The sequence below is a fragment of the Thunnus maccoyii genome, chromosome 3 (assembly GCF_910596095.1).
Source record: "Thunnus maccoyii chromosome 3, fThuMac1.1, whole genome shotgun sequence".
Taxonomy (NCBI): domain Eukaryota; kingdom Metazoa; phylum Chordata; class Actinopteri; order Scombriformes; family Scombridae; genus Thunnus; species Thunnus maccoyii.
The window spans coordinates 4,693,385-4,714,742 of NC_056535.1; the positions used below are offsets into that span (position 1 = coordinate 4,693,385).

At 39.8% G+C, this 21,358-nt stretch overlaps 1 protein-coding gene across 2 annotated transcripts in view; it reads right to left on the reverse strand.

Annotated features, from left to right (window-relative positions):
* The window catches only part of epha8 (eph receptor A8), a 117,836-nt gene that overhangs the window by 70,325 nt on the left and 26,153 nt on the right, over positions 1-21,358 (reverse strand). For both annotated transcript variants that reach the window (XM_042403951.1, XM_042403941.1), the window contains exon 2: positions 17,594-17,658. In XM_042403951.1, coding sequence (XP_042259885.1) covers positions 17,594-17,658 — 65 coding nt within the window. The remainder of the gene's footprint in view (positions 1-17,593; positions 17,659-21,358) is intronic.

Below are 21,358 nucleotides of genomic sequence, written 5' to 3' on the forward strand. Positions count from 1 at the left end.
CTGTATTCCCACCACATTAAATTGTTAATCCACAACTGCTGTAATTAACACTATGCAAGTTTGAGTTCTGCTTCATGCACTGTCAGATTTTTAAAAACGGAAGCCAGAGAGAGGAAGAAGTGAGGGAAAGTAGGTGCATCAGACTGAAGATTTAAAGGGGACATATTCTGCACATTTACAGGTCTATGTTTTTAATCTGGGGCTCTACTGGAATATTTTTTTTGCATGATTTACAGTTAAAAACTCCTTAGTTATCTTATACTGACCCTTTATGCAGCCCCCTCAGTTCAGCCTCTGTCTGTGACAGGCCGTTTTAGCTCCTGTCTCTTTAAGGATCCCCTCCCTAGGAGCACACTCTCTTCTGATTGGACAGCAAACCATGCAACAAACTAAAGTAGTAGGATTTAACTACTTTTTCTCATTCTTTGCTCGAAATGTCAACTGCTCAAATAGTACATGTTCGAGCTGAAATCTGATCCAAAATATGAGAGTGGACAACACATGGAAAAACAACAACAACAACCTTAGCAACAAAGGCTACAGAATAGACGGGCATGCACGCGAGCTCGTTAGCAAGGTTGAAAAAAACATTGCAAACGAAGCACTGAGAGCAGGTTGCAGTGGAACTTAACATACTAACATATTTAACATCTGACAACAGATATGTTAATAACATAAAAGTCACAAAAAGCATAATATGTCCCCTTTAGGAAAAAATATGATGGAGGAAAAGAAAGAAACTGATTCAGAACCAGCAGGATTCAGGTTATGAAGAGAGACATGTGAGAGAGCAGAATAACTGTTAAGGTCCATCATTTTTTTAAGGCATGATCTAAATCCAGCTAAATTCAAAACACATGATTGGAACCTGCTGTAAAATGATTGACAGGTTTTACTACAGAAGCTGTCATTATACAGTATAACAACTATATTATGTATTGTTTCCCCATGCCGTTTAAGGGTTTATTACATAATTAATGCACAATTGTCAGATACAGCAGTTGAGAAACACAAAATGCTTTTGGGAAAGTCACACATGAAAATCAAACTATTCATGTATGTGTGTCATTTGGCTTTAAGTGAAACATCTATACTAGAAGCCTTGGAGATTGTTGGAGATTGGTTGTTAAGACTGAAAGGTTTACGTCTTCATCATCACAGCCCTCGTGGACCCGTGACAGAGCCGACCACTACAGCCCTGCTTGTAAGTCACTTTGCAGCAGAGTTTTGAGAAGCACTACAGAGTGCTGGAGCAGACAGACAGGAAGGAGCGGTGATAAGAGAGTGGACGATAAGCTCAGCGTTGCACCAGTGTACTAAATTTGAACCTGTGATGTTACGACTCAATTGCACCTCAGTCCACTGATTCCCCAGCATGCCCCGGGTGTACTGATATTATTACTTGTATCGTCACTATCTTCATTACATAAAATACAAACAAAGACAAAATCTCAGTTTCTTCTCATTTATTGCTAATTGTCTTCCTGATCGGGACGATCCGGGGTCCCGCAGACGAATGGCTCAGCCTCTTCTGACTCTTTTGTGGCAATTAATACTCATCTGATCCTTGATTTTTTTTTTTCTGATTCTCCACGCTCCCTTTCTCTCTTTATTCTCACTCTCTTTTGTTTTATCCAGGCTATTTAGCACTCCCGCTTAGACAAAGAAGTTGCAATCTGAGTTGCCTGAAGATCAGATGAGCTGTTGTTAAGCAGAGTAAAAGGCTAAAAGTGTTTGTTTAATGCAGTCGCCTCTCCGAGTCTCCGGCCGTACTCTCATACGAGTCCGACGCCCTGTAGCATGACATCAATATCGGTCTATTCATAAAGTGTGATATGAAAGAGAGTGGATGTCAAAAAAAAAAAAAAGGATGAAAGAGAGAATGAAAGATTGATTAGCAAATACAGAGAGAAAAGGAGTTGAAAAGAGAGATGATTATGTGCTGCTGGTGTGAGGGACAATAGAGAGGGAGTTGCCTGTTTAAGACTCTATTCATCATTGTTGTTTCTGAAGAGGCTGAAGGCAGCTGTGGGTACACACACACACATACACACACACACACACAAACATTCTTGCAGAGTGTTGGGGGTGCTGATGGAAAATATTTCCTATACAAGTTACATTTCTGACAAGATTTGCTTCAAGGCTTTCCAGACTGCACAAACAAACACGCTGCTGTTGTATTGAACTTTTTTAATGAAAAATAAGAAATGAGAGAGAAATAAAGAAATGAGCCATAAGTCATACTGTTCTGTTACTGTATGTTGTCATCTGTGACCTTCACCGTCCTTATTTGTCCTCTAAAGGCCTTCTTCCTGCCATCAATTATTTACATAAACAATAGACACATCCGATGTAGTAAACACTGGAATAACAAATCTGACCTGTTACCTTTCATATTGCTTCACGCTTCACTGTAATTTTGACTGCATTTATGAAAATCAAATCAAATGAAAACAATAATAGTCTCATGTATAATGGCAGGGCCAGGGTGAAGATTTTATGCAGATGTGGCAGCTGTTGATAACGTATGTGCAGAAAATGAAGTTTTTCAATCTTTTTCAGAGTCGTTTTTAATATAGAGGTGAGAGTGCTGCACAGGTTATTGTTCTTTATACAGTAGATAATAAAGACAAATTAAATAAATAAAAAAACAATAGGTCACTCAAGCTGCAATATAGTTGTAAATGTTGAGTTCATGGTAATGTGCATTCTTCCTACAAAAATAAAAGAATGTTTTTGTGAAATCACTTTTTTTTTTTTTTTTTAAATAAATTACAAGAATTCAGGAATGTAACAAGATAAGTCAACCTTGTCTCCTGCTTTTCATACTATTAAATGGTTCAAGGAGCTACTAAATGGTTTTGCTTAATACGTTTTGAGGGAACATAATTGCTATTTGGATTAGATTCACTGTGTTTTCTAGTCAACAACAGTCTACATTCTTGTACCAAACAGAGGTCATAGCAGGTGGTCGTGCTGGATGGTATTTGTTGAGTGTTTAGGACTCTGAGCCAGAAGACTTGTGGTTGGGTCCTACGTTCCCATGTGTGTACTTTGTCCCATGCCACAAGTCAGCGTTGACCCATCCCTTCAGCTGGATGTTGTTCTCTTCACTGTGCAGAATGATGTGCGAGCAGAGTTTGTTTTCACATTCATCCGCTAAAGAAAGAAAGTTTCTTGTGTACTTACAAGTAGGATTTGTCACATCACAACTACTTCGGAGCCAATCACGGTCCAATTTACGACTGATTTTAAAATTTGAAGTTTTGTATGCTTTGAGTTTCCTAAACAGAAGACTAGTTTTTTAAAATCATGCTCATGTTGCCGTGAGCAGACACTGATTATCAAAAGTTCTTCCAGAAAATTTCCTGTTTTTTCCAACTAACAGTCCAAAATTGAAGAGAATCAATTTGGAATGATATAAAACAAAGAAAAGCATTACATCTTCACATTAGAGAAGCTGCAACCAGAGAATGTGTAACATTTAATTAATTACCATATTAGTTTCTTACTAATTTTCTGTTGATGAAATAATGGCATGTTGAAAACCGCAGGATTACACACTGAACATTACAGCGGTTAAGCCAAAGTTCAATTTTGAGTGTTGAGATATTTTCTTTGATGACTTAATTTTTGAAACAGCAGTTGAGAAAACCATCTTACCGAGACGCATTTACGTTATATGTTCTGAGGCTTTCGGTCATATCGCGTGATCTTCATCAGCAAATGTAAGTAAAGCAGTACTGGCAGATTTGAGCTGGTAATGGCCAGATTATGGGACAACCTAACTGCTTGTAATCCTTTACTGTCACTCTCTTGCTCTTATTTTGTAGCCTTAAACTGTACAGAAGCTGCAGACAACACACACATTTTAGTGCGAGAGACGTCGAAAGAAAGACAAGACAAAGCCGGAGAACAGCGTCGCCTTTGAAAGATCTAATTTCAGATTAGTATGTTTGATGGAGGTTTCTTTAAAAATCATAGACAGAGAGAAAAAAAAAGACAGAGCGGGAGGGATAGAAAGAGAATGATGAAGATAGAGGAAGAGAGTCAGTGGGGTGTGATGGCTGTGTAACACTGTGTGTGTGTGTGTGTGTGTGTGTGTGTGTTCGCTGGTGGCATTTCCAGGCTTAATGCTGGGCTCTATGTGAAGTAACAGGTCTGCATATTAACTCAGTGGAAATATCAGGCTCTGCCCAACACCTTCCTGCCTCTCAGACTATCAGCCACACAACCAGAACAGACTTAATAACTTTGCTTGTGTGTGTGTGTGTGTGTGTGTGTGTGTGCGCGCGCGCGCATCTGTGGTTCTTTGACAGCGATAACCTTTCTGGAATAGGAGTGTTAATTGCACTAGTCTGGGATCAGTGGGGGAGATGGTTTAATTGTAATCTATTCTGAGATGCAGTTCTTACAGGACAGTATGTATCTGTGTGTGTGTGTGTGTGTGCATGTGACTGTGTGTAAAAACATGAAAACACTCTTACATAGAGAAATTAGAATAGTGTTCATGATAAAGTTGAGTGTGTTTGGGGGGGTGGAGGTATTATCATGGAGGCTTTCCTGCCAAATATCATCTGTGGCAGTTTCTACCTCAGAGAGCCTCATCAGTGTCCTCTGTTCACCTCTCCAGGCTTCCAGCACTCTCACTCGGGAGTATTTAGGGAATGTCCTATTCGATTTTTGGTTCCCAAGACTTTTATTTTTTCAAATTATCCACCTGCTTCACCAGGGGATGATGGCTAATGATGGATAATGGAGAGAGGTACACATCTATCTAGATCCATTCATTGAACAGTTTCTATACATATGTTAAAAGACTGTTGCAACAGCTAAATGTAAAGCCGACTGGATTTTTGGCTTTAAAGTCGAGACTAAAATCCTTCAAATGGAGGCAGACAGCAGGGTCAGTGGACACACACACTGTACTGTTTCAAATGTCAACAATGAGCTGTAAAACTCAAGAAATAATGTTTTATTTCAATCTTTACTGCAAATACTGCAGCATCTATGAATGATGGATTTTTTTCCCGTGTGAAAAGAAACTTGAAACTTTGAAAATGCCCTGAGGGGGCGTTCAGCCTAATATCAGCTCCATGTGAAAAAATGCAGCCCTCCCATTCATTTGTATTGGAGCAGTGCTTGGCAAAAGCGGCTATCCGGCAAAAAGTTGAACCGGTCTCAACTTTTACTGCAACGCAACCCAACATCATCCAGCAAGGTGCTGCGTTGGCCAATCACATACATGCAAGTGCACATTCCTGTTGGATTATTTTGAAACATGAACACCATATTCGACTGTTTACCTCATGATTGTGGAGAAGAAAGATTGAACACAGTTTACACCGTGATAACTTTCCAGAGTTGTAAAATCCTGTCTGTGAGTATTACAAACTGTTCTGTAGTGTTCTGGCTACTGATAAACCTTTAAATGCATTAATCTGTAGCTCCAACTCGACTTCCTGGATTGTATTTCATTGTCTCACCGGTACCTTAAACAACACGCCCCCACCACCACGCCGTCTTGTAGTGTTTTAACACAGGGCAGTTTTTGGTCTGAGCTTGGCTTAAGTTACGCACATTTAGCTGGTGCAACAGCCTTTAGAAGTCTGCAAGACTCCAAGAAAAGCTGCAAGGGAGGGAGATGACTCCACACTTGAGGCCCATTTCAGATCATTTCATTCCAAACAGATAATCCCTGCTGCTCCTGTTAAAGCCGACAGCAGAATAGAGCTGTCTGTCAAACCCTGTCAAGGCTGAGGTGGTCTGTTGACCTCAGATCTCTCATCCTAACACCTGGGCAGTTTCCCCTCCGAGGACTGCTGCAATGATCAGGAAAATTCAAACCTAGATCACACAGGCTTCAGCTTTCTTCGGGGGAAGTTCTGGCATGAGATCTTTCAAATCAAGACGGTCCATCTCCAGACTGAGCACCATCTACCATCTGCATACTCCTCTGCAGCTGCAGATGCCACATCCAGACCCTCTAGTGATACCTGCAGCGCATCTTCACCTAGCATGTTTATTAATACCACCAGGGGTCATTATATACCTAAAGCCGCCAACGGGTAAAATTTACCTATGCACCTGGCTACGGCATTTCTAATACTAAAAAATATCCTCTGTCATTGTATTAAGGCATTATCTTCACAAAGAAATGTCTAAAGTCACGAAATGAGTTTGTTTAATCATCACCTGTGATTTGGTCGTCCTGTTTTATAATCTAAGTATCTTTAAGAACAGTATTAGAAGGAATATTTGCATATTTGGGTGGTGTGATATATTTATAAAACGACATTCATCATATAATGAGATAACCCATGTTATTTAAATGACCAAAGTAGCCTAAATACACCAAAAAAGGACAATAATGAACCATAATAATAATAATCAACAACCACCACACTTATGGGTAATTTAATGTCGCAACAAAATCAACATGACAAAGCCAAACGCACAATTTCAGCTAATCAATTATTAATTTAGGCATTTCAACAATGTGTGAATAAGAGAGCATCACCAAGAAGCTTTTTTTCTTTAATTTATAACATCATAACACAAATATATATTTCTTTTTTGATGTTCCAATCATGAAAACAGAGCAAGGCATCTGGTAAATTAGGGAAAATAGCCTATAAACAATAAACGGTAACATGACAAAACAGAAATGAATGAATAATCAAATAACTAAAAATAAGTTTTACACACAGTGAATGTTTGTGAGGAAGCAAAATCATCTTCATTTGAACACATCTGATTATACATGTCCCTCAAACACACTTCGAGCAGACATTCAGCAGTTTTTGCAGGTCATTCTCCTCTGCTCTTTTTATCATTTCATTATGACTTGACGTAGTTATCAGATCACACACTCCCAACAAATGCCATTGCCTAGCAACTTAGAATGTTTAAACATGAACCGCACAGAAATAAATGCATTTCATATACAGGTAAATTTCACCTGGTGGCAGTTATAGGTATGAATGCCAGTCGTTTTTTTTTCACTATTTTGAACAATAGAGGGTGCTTTTTTTAGGTCAAAGACTGGGAGGCTTGAACATTTTATTAAAACACTGTAACATACAATTGAAAACCTGCCATGACGGGAAAATTTTACCCCGATTGATAAGTGAAATACTTCCCAAGAGCAGCTGCAGAGGTGTATTAGCACCTCGATCAGCCAAAGACTAGCTGAAAGTGTGTTGAGGAAGTGTGTAATCAGACCTGGAGGATGGTGTTATTGATAACAGCAGAATAGAGAAAACTGTCACAAAAAATGTGTTGCACTTCTCGTCCCAAAAAGTTATTTATGAATAACTTTAAAGTTAAGAGACAATTTATGTGTAAATGTTTGTGTAAATGTGTTTCTCTAGTTCAACAGTCAGTTCCTATATGAGCTTTTTAAGTTGTAATCATGAATTCACACTGTATAACATCAAATTATTAGTTAAACAAGCTGGTTACAAGCATGATTAAACTGCTCAATTAACAGTTCAGTTCTTTTCAATTTACTTTCCAGCAATATAATGTAAAATAAATATAAAGAGACAAGAAAGACAGTGTTCTGTATGCATGGCAGTGCTTTAGTGTGTCATTGTTGTTTTATTGCTTTGTTACCAACTGTTAGACTTTTCTCTTTTGCCCCCAAAAACTTTAAATTGTATCCTCTCCTCCTTTTGAATTAGTCCATTTCTTTTCCTGAAATGATAAGGAAACAATGTTGATGGTCGATATTCTCGTCGACCTTCCTGGATAAAGTCTAAGTAGAGTGAATACCTTCTGGACTAGCTCATTAATCACAAAACAATTACTACTATAAGAAATATAATAAAGAACAGAGGATAGTGGGATGTGACCAGCAAGTTCAGGTGGTCACGGGTCTCGCATTAACACACACAACTAATATAAACAAAGCAAAATTAAGCAGGGTGTTGTTACTGAGTGTTTAAAAGGAAATATTCATGTGAAAAATGTAGTTTTTTCCCTTTGTTATAACACATGCCACACATCAGTGTCTATTACATGTGCACAACCTGCTCCGCTATTTTGACTGTTTTTGTTGCCCTTGTTTTTATATATCTACAGCAGACAGTTATTGTGATCAAAATGTGAAGCTTGGTTCGTGGAGTTTGGTTATTATGATTAGTAAAATATTCCAACAGTGGTGATTGTCAAGTATTTACAATATGTGATCAAGAGCTGCAAATCTCTGTTAATGATGTGTTTTAGAATTAATATATTAAAAATTGCATGTTACATTATAATCATCATCAACATCCCAAATATTACGTTACATTTATTTGGCAGGTGCTTGTAGGAGGAAGATTACAGTAGATATTAGGGGTGCAACGGATCACAGAACTCATGGTTTGGATCATATCATGGATTTGAGTCACGGATCGGATCATTTTTCGGATCAGCAAAAAAAAAAAAAAGGGAGACAAACAAATAAAACTTTTTCCATATATCCTCTAAAACACATACAGCATGAAACTTTTGCTCATGGTCTTAAATGAAAACAACATTCAAGATATCCAATGTTAAATCTTAAAATATATAAAATATTCAAAGCTCAATTGTTAAATTAAATTGCAATATGAAGCGTGATACCTTCTTCCATTAAACATGGTAGTGAATGAAACAACAGCCTGTGTCCACATTATCAAAACTTACAAACATGAACATGCGTCTCATCCTGGTGCTTAGTTTGTTGAACGAGCCACCAAACAAACATCCACTGGTGAAAAGTGCGCCGCTAACATTAGTTAGCAGCTACGTAGCAAATTAGCTGTTCAGCTTCAGCACATTGAACAGCATGTAAACATATCTGCAGATGTCACTACGGACCCGTTAGATGCTGGTTTGGTTGTTGCTCTTCAAAATCCCCGTTAGCGACGCGCTGTCTGTCCATGACTTGCACTTACAGCAGTTTGTTTACTTTGTCTTAAATGAGATATTAAATTTTGCAATTAATCTGCAGTTCACGTGTGCCGAACCATGGGGGGCGATCCATACAGATCACAGATCAACTGCGATCCGTTGCACCCCTAGTAGATATCATCCAAAATTGCAAGTGTAGCCCTTTTAAACAAACAACTTAAAGCATGTTCAATGCTACAGTATACAAGATTCTTGTGTTAGTATTATTAATTTATGGAAACAAGAATGGGGGGCACTAGTCTGTTACTGTCCATCAGCTACCCTCCATTGGAATGAATGACGCCTGTTCTTCATGAGTTAGTTAGTTAGCGTTAGTTCAGTTAATAGTCAGATGCAACTTTAAATCAGCACAAGTTGGCAACATAAGCACAGTCTGACATCAGCACTTAGATGACCAAGAATAAAAGAAAATGCCAGAGTGGTGCCTCAAAGCGGCTCAATGCCTGAGAACTTCCCTCATGCCAGCAGAACCTGGGACCAGCACTTTGGACAGCAGTCACGATGCACTTCAAGTTCCAAAATATCTACAAACCAGGACATTATAGACTGATGGCTGATAGCCTTCAACCTTTAGCACCATAGCATTATCTTACATCCACAAATCTGTGTGAAACCAGGTAGATAAAGTCACATTAACCCGAGCCAACGGTGGAAAATAAATGTAGATAAGTAACTGTCATATTCCCTTGTTTTATATTGTTGTGATGTGAAAGCAGCAGGCACAGGATGCGTACAGGTGTGAATGATAACTAGAGGTTACCTTCCAACACTATTATGGTCATATTCCAGCCTGCTCCCGTGTGTGCTGATGTTGATGGAGGAGATGTCTGACAGAGCAGACACATTATTTCTTGGTTGCCAGTTTTTAGACAGCCTAAATTGGGCCTAATTTCTAAATTAGAGATCCCCTGCAGACATGTTTAAGACATATCAAAATACTCTGCTTTGAATAATAACTTGTGTCAGACAGGTTTCCCACAAAAAAGTTCAATTACCTCGTTAGAAATTCTTCAAATTACATTTAGTTCTTCATCATCATTTAAAAGTCACAACTGTCGATTGACAGAAATCTTCTATTTTGAGATAATAACATACATTTAGAAAACATGAATTGAAAGCATTTTACAGCAGGAATACATGGTGGGAAAACTAATTATGTTAGTATATTAACATCCAGCTGTTCTACACTGCAGCTTACCTGCATGACCCCTGCAGGTAGAACCAGCGGCGGAAGTCACTGTCAGACGGCACAGAAAGCAATATGCAAATATGTGTGTATGTGTGTGTGTGTGTGTGTGAGAGAGAGAGAGAGAGAGAGAGGAAAAAGAGAAAGTAAGAAGGAGTTGGAGAAAGAGTTAGTAATAGCAACAGACTGTGGGCTTTTGACACTTCAGCTCATCACTTGCTCATCCACATCATGGCTTCCACGGCCCACGTTAATAATCTCTCTCACACACACACACACACATACACACACACACACACACACACACACACACACACACACCACTGTCAGCTCTATTGATTGTGGGGTGGCCGGTGGATGAACCTGTCATGGCCAACATAGATCGGACGGGAGGATAATGAAGTCTTCCTGCCCTATCTGACAAGCTCACAGAGAGAGAGAGTGAGTGTGTGTGCGCGTGTGTGTGCATGTGAGAGAGAGAGGGAGAGAGCGAGAGAAAAACTGAGAACGATGCTCCCGGGACAGCCCACGGGCGTCCTAACCATTGCCTGAATAAATTGGATGGAAAGAAGCCCCTTGAGTCGAAGACGTGATCTGTCATGATGTCATCTAAACGAGACTCCTAGAGAGGGAGAGGTCAGGGTGCTAATAAAGACCTTATACACACACACACTCACACTTACACACACCATCGATTGAACAGTAAGTGCAAGCTGACAATCTTCAGCTATTTTGCTGGAAACATTTTAATCCGGCTGTAACATTTCTAAAAAAAAAAAAAAAATTCAGCTTCCTCCTCTCTCCATTCTTACAAGCTCACATCTTGGTGATGTCTCATTTTTCTCTCATTTAGGGATTTGGGATTCAGGGATTTGCTGCTGGCTTGGTTGTTAAAGGATGAAGCTGGTGTTATTCTGTACTTTTCCTACTGACCACAAATTCCATTAAATGACCAAAACCAACAATGTGTTAGTTTGTCTCAATAATTTCTAACATCCCTACCCTGTCTGTGGCTCTCAGCCCCGAGCCCATTGGTTCCTTATACAGATCCACAGACATAAATGTTAAAGAGTAGGCCATAAATATACAGTTACATTTTTTCAAAAGGCTCATTAATTTCCTAAAACAACTGGGCACTGTAGTTTCAAGCAAACAACATTCAAACAGGAAGACATAGTGCATTTGTTGGGGACTATTTTCAGCTGTGGATGAATATATATCACTAGATATGTACTAATATGTACTAGAATACATATTCTAGTGAACTAGTGACAGTGTATGTGAACTGAGTCAAAATAAACTACACTGTCTGTGTTCATTCCAGTGCAGGAACATGTCAGGCAGTGTAACAGTGTGGCTCACTGATGTGTTTTTAATAGTTTTTGGACAACCGTGGAGCTCTACGGCACAGCGGATTAAGATATATCAGGCTTTGTTCCTTCCAATCCTTGTTCAATTCATTGTCAGTCTGTCTTATGATGGGATTTGTTGACAATAAGAAAAATACAGAATATCACCAGCCTCATCCTTTAAAGCTGCATTAATTTATTTTTTGCCACTTAAAGTAGGGGCACGACAAAAAACTATAAACACAACATAGATACATTATCACCTTATAAGGTTGTTATGGTGAATATGTTAGCAAACACTTGCCGATATAGACATCGTGTTTCGATATAGACGTTGTGTTTCTGGCCACCTGATGAATGTAAGTACAACATTTGCTCTCCTTTTAGCTCTGTTTTGGTCTCCACCAACCTGAGAAAGATCTGGTTCTTTAGTTGCTTAATGATGCACTATGTTCAGCCAGCTATTCACTAATGTTTGCTGTTTGGTGCAGTGCACAGCTGCATCTAGGAAAGAAAGTTGATGAGAGCACTGATAATGAACCGAAACAGTAAGGCTGCAAGCTGTAAAAAACCAAAACAATCACCTAAAAGACACTCAAATGCTAAAGAGAACTGCCCAGTTGGGTTATAATCTATGGGTTCCTCAATACAAATACATACAAGACATTACACATTGTCATTTGACCCATTTTCGTATGAATATATTAAGGAAGTAGTGCAGCTTTAAAAGATACTGTAATTGGAAAGTGAATTCATCTGGGAGGAAACTAAATAAACAATAGAAAAGCAAAATAAACTGTTGTCTGAGCTGCATAGAGGAAACTGTCTGTCCCCGACCCCTGTCCCTCTGTCTGAATATGACTTCACATTCAGGAAACTACACACTGACAATTTCAATCCATCTTCCTCCAGCATGGATTTGACACTTATTCCTCTTGTATTCCCCGTAGGCAACCTCTCTATCTATTTTTTCCTCTCTCTCTCACCTTTGCCTCGCTCGCTCGCTCACAGCGACATGTGTGTCGCCTCCTGAACAATACCTCAGTGTAAAAATAATGTTATTGAGCCTGCAGATAACTGCAGAGCCGAGTTTTATGTATTCGTTATGTAACAGTATTTCGCATGATATTGCAGAATCTAAACTTCTCAGGCACTTTGCGGATCTAACAAGGCATGACCGTACAAACATAAGTCACTCTCAGCTTCAAAAGAAAACAGCTTTGCGTGACATAATCATCAGACGACAGAAATCTTTTCCTTTCCACTGCAGTTGTGTTTTCTCGACCTAAGACCATCAAAGAGCTGCTGCTGCTGCCCGGAGCAGAGGGCAGCTGAAAAACTGATGCTGCTAGCATGGCACATTTATAACACTGTAAACTGTCAGGATAGCAAAATATGACCTTATATGTGTTCTGAATGAGTGTGAGAGTGAGTGTGAGTGTGAGTGTGAGAGTGTTTTAAAGAGAGCGAGTGAGATTTAGAAACTGTCAAAACATCCATTTATCAAAGAGCCCATGAGGTCTCAGTAATGTTTTTCTCGTTCTCACACACACATGCACACATAAACATTCTGTCTAAAGCACCTTGCATATTAGTCACACTATTCATAGTGTCTCAGTAAGAACAAGTTCTGATTTTCACATGCCATGCCAACAATAAAGTCTGTCTAAAGGAAAATGAGAGATTTCTTTTTAAACACATTATACATGTCAAGAAAATTGCTGAAAACATGTGAAAAGACTGTGAACTATGTAGAACTGAATTGTGGAGTTAAGAGCGTTAAACTGTTTTTCACCAACTGTGTTCAGGATTTTTTGGGTGGGTCTGAAACGGTGGCTGTATGACATAGATGGGTTACTAGCACAACACCCCGCCCTCTCCAATATATAAACACTAGAGCGCAGTACTCATAGTTACTATTTTTACACCGGGTAGTTTTATAAACTTTCATCTGAGAAAACTGGGATTCACTTCGGAGAATCCACTGTTACTGGTGAACGGGGCCATTTTCAGTCAATATTAGCACTCAAGGAATTATTTTAAACCTAGCCGCCGGCAGCTGTGGCTTCAGCAACGGCTGTTTAGCTGGGAGGACGGGTAGAGTCAATGGATGGGGCGCTGGCAGCAGGTGACAGCGGCTGCCGCCCACCACTTCGGCTTCAGCACCGCCTGTGCGGCTGGGAGGTCCCCAGCCAGAGGGAGAGCATTTGCCAGGCAGCACTTCATCAAAAACCACACCGTGAGAGGCTTTTGCTTCAAGGGTGACGGCCACAATGAAGCCGCTTTTCAGCAGAGAAGTGAGTAACGTTAAGTGCATTGAACGCCATTTAAAAAAACCAACAGTTTAACATAACAATGATTGGTGATAGATCGCTTGATGACTACTCATTTAAGTTACATTTTTGCATTGTTGCTTGATGTGTGTCTCCTGTCTGGGACGTCCAGTCCCGTAGGTTGTTTCTCTCAGGCTCATGACACCGGTTGCCGTTCATGTTGATTACCGAGGCCACATTTCTTCCATTTGAGGAGGCTGTATGTGGGTTTTCACACATGGATCCTATTGTATAATTATATGGTCTTGTCACTGATTGGACTTTGGGTCTCACCTGATTATCTATATTTGTATTGTTATATCTTTTGTTCTCTACGCTGATGATGATGGCATGAAGATGGATTAGTGAGTGCTGTTGTTTTGTTTTGTTTATTTAGTCTTTATCACAACTGCGCACCCGATATAATCTTAAGATTTGGAGTTGTGCGCACCACTACTTAGTAGCAGTTCTATACAGGTTACAGACAGCGGAAGTGCCTCCTGTGTAGACAAGTCTTTACAATTCTGCAGATTTTGTCCGCCATCTTTTACAGTGTAGTTGGGCTAGAACAGTATCTCTCCACTGCCAGTATGGAGCAGAGTAATGATTACAGCAGCAAACTTTTTCAATGTACATATGTGAGTATTGTATTAAAAAAGACTGAACCTACCTCTGCATTGTCATATCACTTATTATAAACACCTATATGTCAGGTACTTTCAGGTTCTTTATGGCTGCTTGTAGTTGCAGTAGTTTATCCTGGAGCAAAAGCACTGAGAATGTTGTCTTTAGCAGTGCTAACACTGGCGTTCATTGGTACTTTTCTGGCTCCCAGTCAGACTGGCTGAAAAACCTGAAAGCAGAAGCCGACCCGCAGCTGCTGCTGTTCTGATAGCTTTGCTGAGGAATCAGTTTGAATGCATCATTATCAAGCTCAAAACATACCCAGTCTACAGTGGCACTTACTGCTCCGAGTACATCAAACCTCCCACATGGAGGACAGCAGCTCCCTCACTCTTCACCTACTTACCTTGTGACTTACTACTCACACTAAGACAGCTGAGCTCTTTTTTTTTTTTTTTTTACAAACACTATGTACCTACATAAATGACTGTCAAAATACACATGGTCACTGTCAGTGGTCACAATGTGAGTATCTGTGTATGAGCAGTAATACAATGTTGAGCTAGTTGTGCAGCAATCTGTACACTGACTATTTGATCTCAACATGGCAGAAGCATTGACATTCTTATTTGTCTCACTAGTGTTTTAGCACAACCTTAATGAATATGTCACACTGCATTACACCACACATATTCTGGTAAAATGTGTATGAGTATCTGACAAAATGGGAATGCTGCTGATATCAGGCAGTTTGCAGACACTGTCCAGAGTTATTGACCTGACATGCTGATACAGATTTCAGCTTGGTTAGTAGTTTGCATTTTGTCTCAAGTCCAAATTGCTCTTAATCTTACATTAAACTATCCTTAATGTTTTACATAAAGCACTTTTTTTGCTTTGCAATTCCTTTTCTCAGTAATAGCCTCATAAACACCAAAATCATTACACGGTTAAAAAGGCAAGTGAAAACAACAACAGCAAAACTCAAAAAACACTTCACATGACTTTCAAAGTCATCATTTGAGAATTTAATATAATGAATTACTTAAGTTAAATCTGTTTATATTTTATATCCTATGATGCATCATAGGATATAATATACTGTACCCTATAGATACATAACAAAATGCCATTTTTATGTCGGCGCTGTAACAAACAAAGAAGTCAGGGGTTTTTTTGTCCTGTGACCTAACTGCTAACCTCTGTGACCTAGATTTTGCATAATGGGCATGACTGGACACATTCACATATAGGTGTCAAATATTGATTTCACCTTATTGGTAGAAAGAAAATGCATCGTCATTACATGGAAAAATGCTGTTTAGCTAACTCTCTATCACAATGGTGACTTGAGCTCCTCAATTACTTAATGCTAATATTGTCATTTTAAAGGGAAACAGGAAACATTTTTACAAAATGTGATATTTCCATATGAATGAATGCTTTTCTGTGTTTTTTGGGTTCCTTTAGTCAGATCCTGTACATTACAGTTCATTTAATGTGTGCTTCTGTTTCCATGCTCAGAACAATTGATAGTTTTTTCAAAGCATCACAAACAATCTGAAATTAATGTTTGTATGGTTGGATTTGATCTATTCCAATACAAGACTATTAGAAATTCTGTAAAACGTTTCAAAATTCACCAGTCCGTTGTTTTAGTGAAGGAATGTAGGACTCAGCAGTCTAATGCTCCATTAGCCTATAATGGTGGATTGAGCTCTAAAATTATTTGAGGAAGCCTGAAATTCTTCAGGGAATGTGTCCGTTGAGCAACTTTTATCGGAGGGGAAAGGGCCGCCATCTTAGAACAAGCTGTCCAGGTCTCTGAATACATCCACATTACACGTGTCAGACATGACGCTAAATGATGATTATTCATAAGCATCTGAAACTTAAGTAGCATCTACTATGTAAAGAGTAGTGGTTGAGGGAGTGATTTCGGACACAGCCTCAGAGTTAATTTAGCAAGCTAACATAAACCTTCATCTGCACTCCAAAAGACAACAGTCTAGTCGTTTTTTATCCCTGTACACGTATGCCACTTTTAAATTAGCACCGCAAGAAACAACTTCAGATCCTTGCCATTCAGCACAAGATTCATACCTCATGTAAGCTGACACAAAGCTGAGCTCCTGAATCCATTCAATCAAACATTTCAAGTGCAGGAGCTCATAGTGAAACAATGTCTAGGAATGAATAGCTATGAATTAATATATCTGGCATATTGGACCGATTAAATGAAACACTACAGGCTGGGTTTATGTAATCTAGATGTTATAACACGGACCTGTCAGGCAGAAGAGACTCACTTCTCACGCTGATTTTACACAGAAGGAGTCATTTCGCCCCAGAACTCTAATCCAATTCTTCCAGCTCTTTTCTCTGGACTTGAAAGACAATCCATCTGTTCCTCCTGGCCACCGTTCAATCACACCGCCTTCTGTTGTGTGGGCCGGAGGTGAGTTAAATGTTTCTACCACTTCACTGACAGCCAGGGGAGTCAGGGATACGGTGGCATCTCACTGCTATAAAAATCACTGCTGGAGTCCTAATTCATCACCCCCAGGCATCATCATGTGGCATTACAATATGCTAATGTAGCGACGCCGTGCCCTCACTGTCACCTCCTTCGTTCTCTTTCATCTCTCTCCCTTTTCCCTCCACCACCCCCTCCTCTTCCCATGTGGGGCAGCTGGGCTCCCCCCTCCTGTGATTTGCACCTCGCTGCCGATATGCGGAGGGGGTTGAAAATGTTGGACCCGATGTTTGAATTAGGTGAGCGTTACATGTAGTTGTCTGGCTGCAACAGACGAACATGTAATTAGCCCTTTGGTGTCACCGTGACAACCGGATACCATTTAATAAGCACAGGCTCCCTCTTAACTGGAAAATCACATGCTTTCAGATGACAGGGGATAAAAATAGGAATACCTTTGCAACAGGTGTCACTTTGTGGTGAGAATTTGTGCAGTTGGGATTTCACAGAGATACAGGACAATGAGGATTACCCAGCAAACATACAATGCTGACTTGACATTGATTTGATATTGATCATTTTGGGATCAAGAGTTGGATTTGTTCAAATATGTATGTTTACAGCACTTCTATTATGTGAAAAGCTTGTTCTTGGTGGATATTCCTTAGTGGACATGTATGTGTGTTACATTCTTAAATCTTACCCCATGTGACGGATACGTTAGCCAGCCCCAGTCTCCTGTGATCGTCGTCGTGTCCAGTAGATTCACTGCAGAGAAAGAACAACAACAGAGAGGTGTAAGTGATGAACTTTAAATGATAGTTTTTCTCATCCTCCCTCCATCCATCCTGTCCTTCATCACCATCCTCTGTGTGCACTGGAACCCGACGGACTCAAGCACATACACACATACACCTGTCTGACAGGTGTGACTGATGAGGCGGGACGGTCGTCACAGCAACTCTGAGCCGGGTGTCACAGTGTGTGATGTCACCTTCACCTGGTTCACCCTCAGAGCTGGAACCTCAGCCGTCCAAGCTCAGAACAGAACAAGACACAAATAGTTTACTGTTAAATTTGCGGGATGAAACAGTCCAGGACCTCAGCATCGACTGGCTGTTAAAATACTGTAAAATATCCAATAAACTGTTGAATTAAATATGAATGTCACCGGACAGACTGCACCTTTTCTTTTCTCTTTGCTTTAACAACTGTTCAATGTATATACATCCCAAGTTGTAAACAAAATATATATAACATGAGTAACATAACACCAGCATGTGTGCAAAGACAAGCACACTTGTACAGTGTGTAATACCTGCCAAAAATTCAGAAATAATTTGACAAATCACCATTATAACTGTCACCCAGCAGCTCATAGCTCTTATTCAAAATAATAAATGTCAGTTTCTTCTTACTTTTCATTCATTTTACAAATTCAATTTGCTGAGCTTCTCCTCAGGTGACAGACATAATTGATATTCACTGTATTATTAAACATGTCACTACCACCTACACTTACAGTATTATTCAGTCATTTCTGAATGCTGATTCATTTTCTTAAACAGACAAAAGTACAAAATGACAAATATTTATCTTTATTAGCTTAGCGTATTGGGTATTAGCTTAGACTGAACTTATTGAAGTGAAGGTTTTATGGAAAACCAAATTTTCTCCTTGCGTTTGCTAAAATGTTTGAACAGTCCATGTTTATTCGTCCCAAACAGCCAGTAGCTACTGACAGTACAGACGTTAGCTGTAATGTTAGCTAGCCAACACAGCTGACTGTACTTTGCTAGTGTGCCAGTTTGTGTGACAGCTCAGCCTCTGACTGATATCAATAACATTACTCACCAAAAGTTCTGTTTATTATTTTTCTCCAGTTTCTCTAATGTTTCCTCTTGTTGCTATACATTTGTCTGGTAGATTCATCAAGTCCCAGGAAAAGCATTTTAGCATCTTGTGCTTAATTTGTGCCGCCTAGAGCGAATGTGCATCCGTTCTCTCCCACTCGCATCTTTTCCATTGACTTTGTGTGCAATGTTGATGCATTCACAATTTGTTTCACATTCTGTCTCGACACACCTTCAGATCTGAGTGACAGGATATTACAAGAAAGAGGGATGTACAGATGAGGAAAAAGCCGACGAAGAACTAAGTGAACTACTAATTCCACCCAGTGGCAGTGTCCATATCTTGCAGATGTGTGTGTGTGCGTGTGCGCGTGTGTCTCCCCTTCAGCACTCCCAGCTCTGCCTCAGGGCTGCTTGTCAAGCAGCCAAGTGATGTTTCTCACATTAGAATGAGTTTAACAAAACACTTCTCTCATCTTTCATCTTTCTGTCTGACACTTGTTCTCTTCCTGTATCTCCTGCATGTTAAAGCTACAATATGCAACGTTTTTGCCTTGCAGCGAGAAGTGAACCTGGCCTTCTCCACCTCAACTGGCTAAGTTCATGTGTGGATACTTTTCATTCATACTGATGAGTCTTCAGATAAACACAGACAGATCATCTATAATCTAGAGCTGCTAGCTGGTTACTTTGAAAAAGTAGCAAACTGAAAATAAGCATCAAGTCCAAGAGAGATCTGACATCAGATGTTTTACATATACACAGTTTGGGGGACGTTTCTGACCACTGGTAGAAAGGAAAACAACAACATTTTATTATCATTATCATTATTATATTATTTAAGTTGATAGGGAAGTATCATGGCTGAAGAGAGAACAGCAGCACCTACATCTGCAATATAAAGACACCACAGCGATCAGTATTTCAAGCATCTGTGGTACACTTACACAGGTGTTTTTCATTCTGCCTCATTAGACCTCTGGACTGTGTGAGCAAACTGTTGGACCTGTTTGGTCAATAAAGTCCTTTCCATTTCATTTAAAGCTGCTACATTTTGAGCACAAGGGGTAGAGGAACCCCAAAACAAATGGAAAAACACTCATCACATCTGACATATTAGCTTGTAAAGTTCAGCATCCATACAGCAGACACTAAGCAACATTATCCTTCAACTGGAGTCGTGTTTCTGTCCACCTGATTCACTCTCTGCTTTCATCTCTATCAACTTGTGAGAAACACGTCTGGCTCTGTTGCTTCTAGAGGTTCAACTTACTTACGTTAGCTAGCCTAAATGTCGGTATGAAGTTGTCCGCTAAAAACAGCCGCTTGCTGCTGCTGGAAACGAGCTTGATGAGACTGAACCGCATGATGTGTTGTATTAAAACCAAAGCAATGATCTAAAATAGACTAATAATCAACATGACTATGAGTGTATAGCCACGCAGCTGATCTGTTTGTACTTATCACAGCATGCTATCTTAGTTTGGTGTGTTAGCATGCTAAGATTTTCTAAGTAGCAAGAAATATGTAACACAGATCAGGCTGATGGGAATGTCATTTGTTTTGAAGGTATCTGGTTATAAACCAAAGTATTAGTCTGGTTAAAATTTTATCCTGATAATGGAGCTTCATAAAAAGTCAGGAGATCATCATAGATTCATCCTTTGTGGACTATTATCTGTACCAAATTTCCTTTCAGTCCATCCATTAGTTATTTCAGTCTGGAATAACCCACACCACCATAGAGCCACACCACTTAGCATGGCTAATAAGCACCGTAGAGCTGCACAGCTGCCTGATAGTTCTCTGCTGATATAAAAAAAAATGAATGGAGCTTTAAGTGCTGAAAGTTTGGAAACTACAAACTCCCAGCATAGATCTGCTCAACTTCAACCTAAAAAAAGATCTACAGTAATGTAACACAAATGATGTCCAAAAAAACTCAATGATCTGCAAAATCACTTTATTAAAACTATACCAGGCAGTCTGGCTCTTTGATGGCTCCAAACAGGGTCAGTCATTCTGAAAATAATGAACTTGAATAGCAAGAATGTTGTAACATGCTAGTAAACTGCACACAAGATGCTGGTGATTAGCAATCTGTGCAACTTAACAGTGCTCGGTTGCTTCTGCTTCGGCGAGAGTTTTGTGATTTGCTGTAAAGTGTCAATGTGTCACTTCCTGTGGGTCAAGTAGTGTCTACACCCACAATTCATAGAGGCAAATGGGCTGATACTAAAGCATGGTAATGGGAATAGAGCACTCTTGTCTGCTGCAGCTCCACTTCATGATTTAGACTAATAAGACGGGAGTATTTTTCCATAAAAATCATGCTAAGTGGAGCTTCATGATCTTCTAATTTCTCCGTGCAAAGACTGTTGCTTCCCACACAAACACACACAAACACTCACGTGTTGCAATTAGCTAGTGTGTCACTCCTCCTAATTTGGGCATTGGGCCGCTGAGGAGGGCAGTGGGTCAGAACACATAGACAGATGGCAGTGCCACCATCCTCTCATCCCTCCATCCATCCCTCCCCCTTCTACCAGCTTTCTCTCTGCCTTTCTCTCCCTCAGGGCGCCGACGTCCCATCGTCTCGTATTGATGGTGCGCTG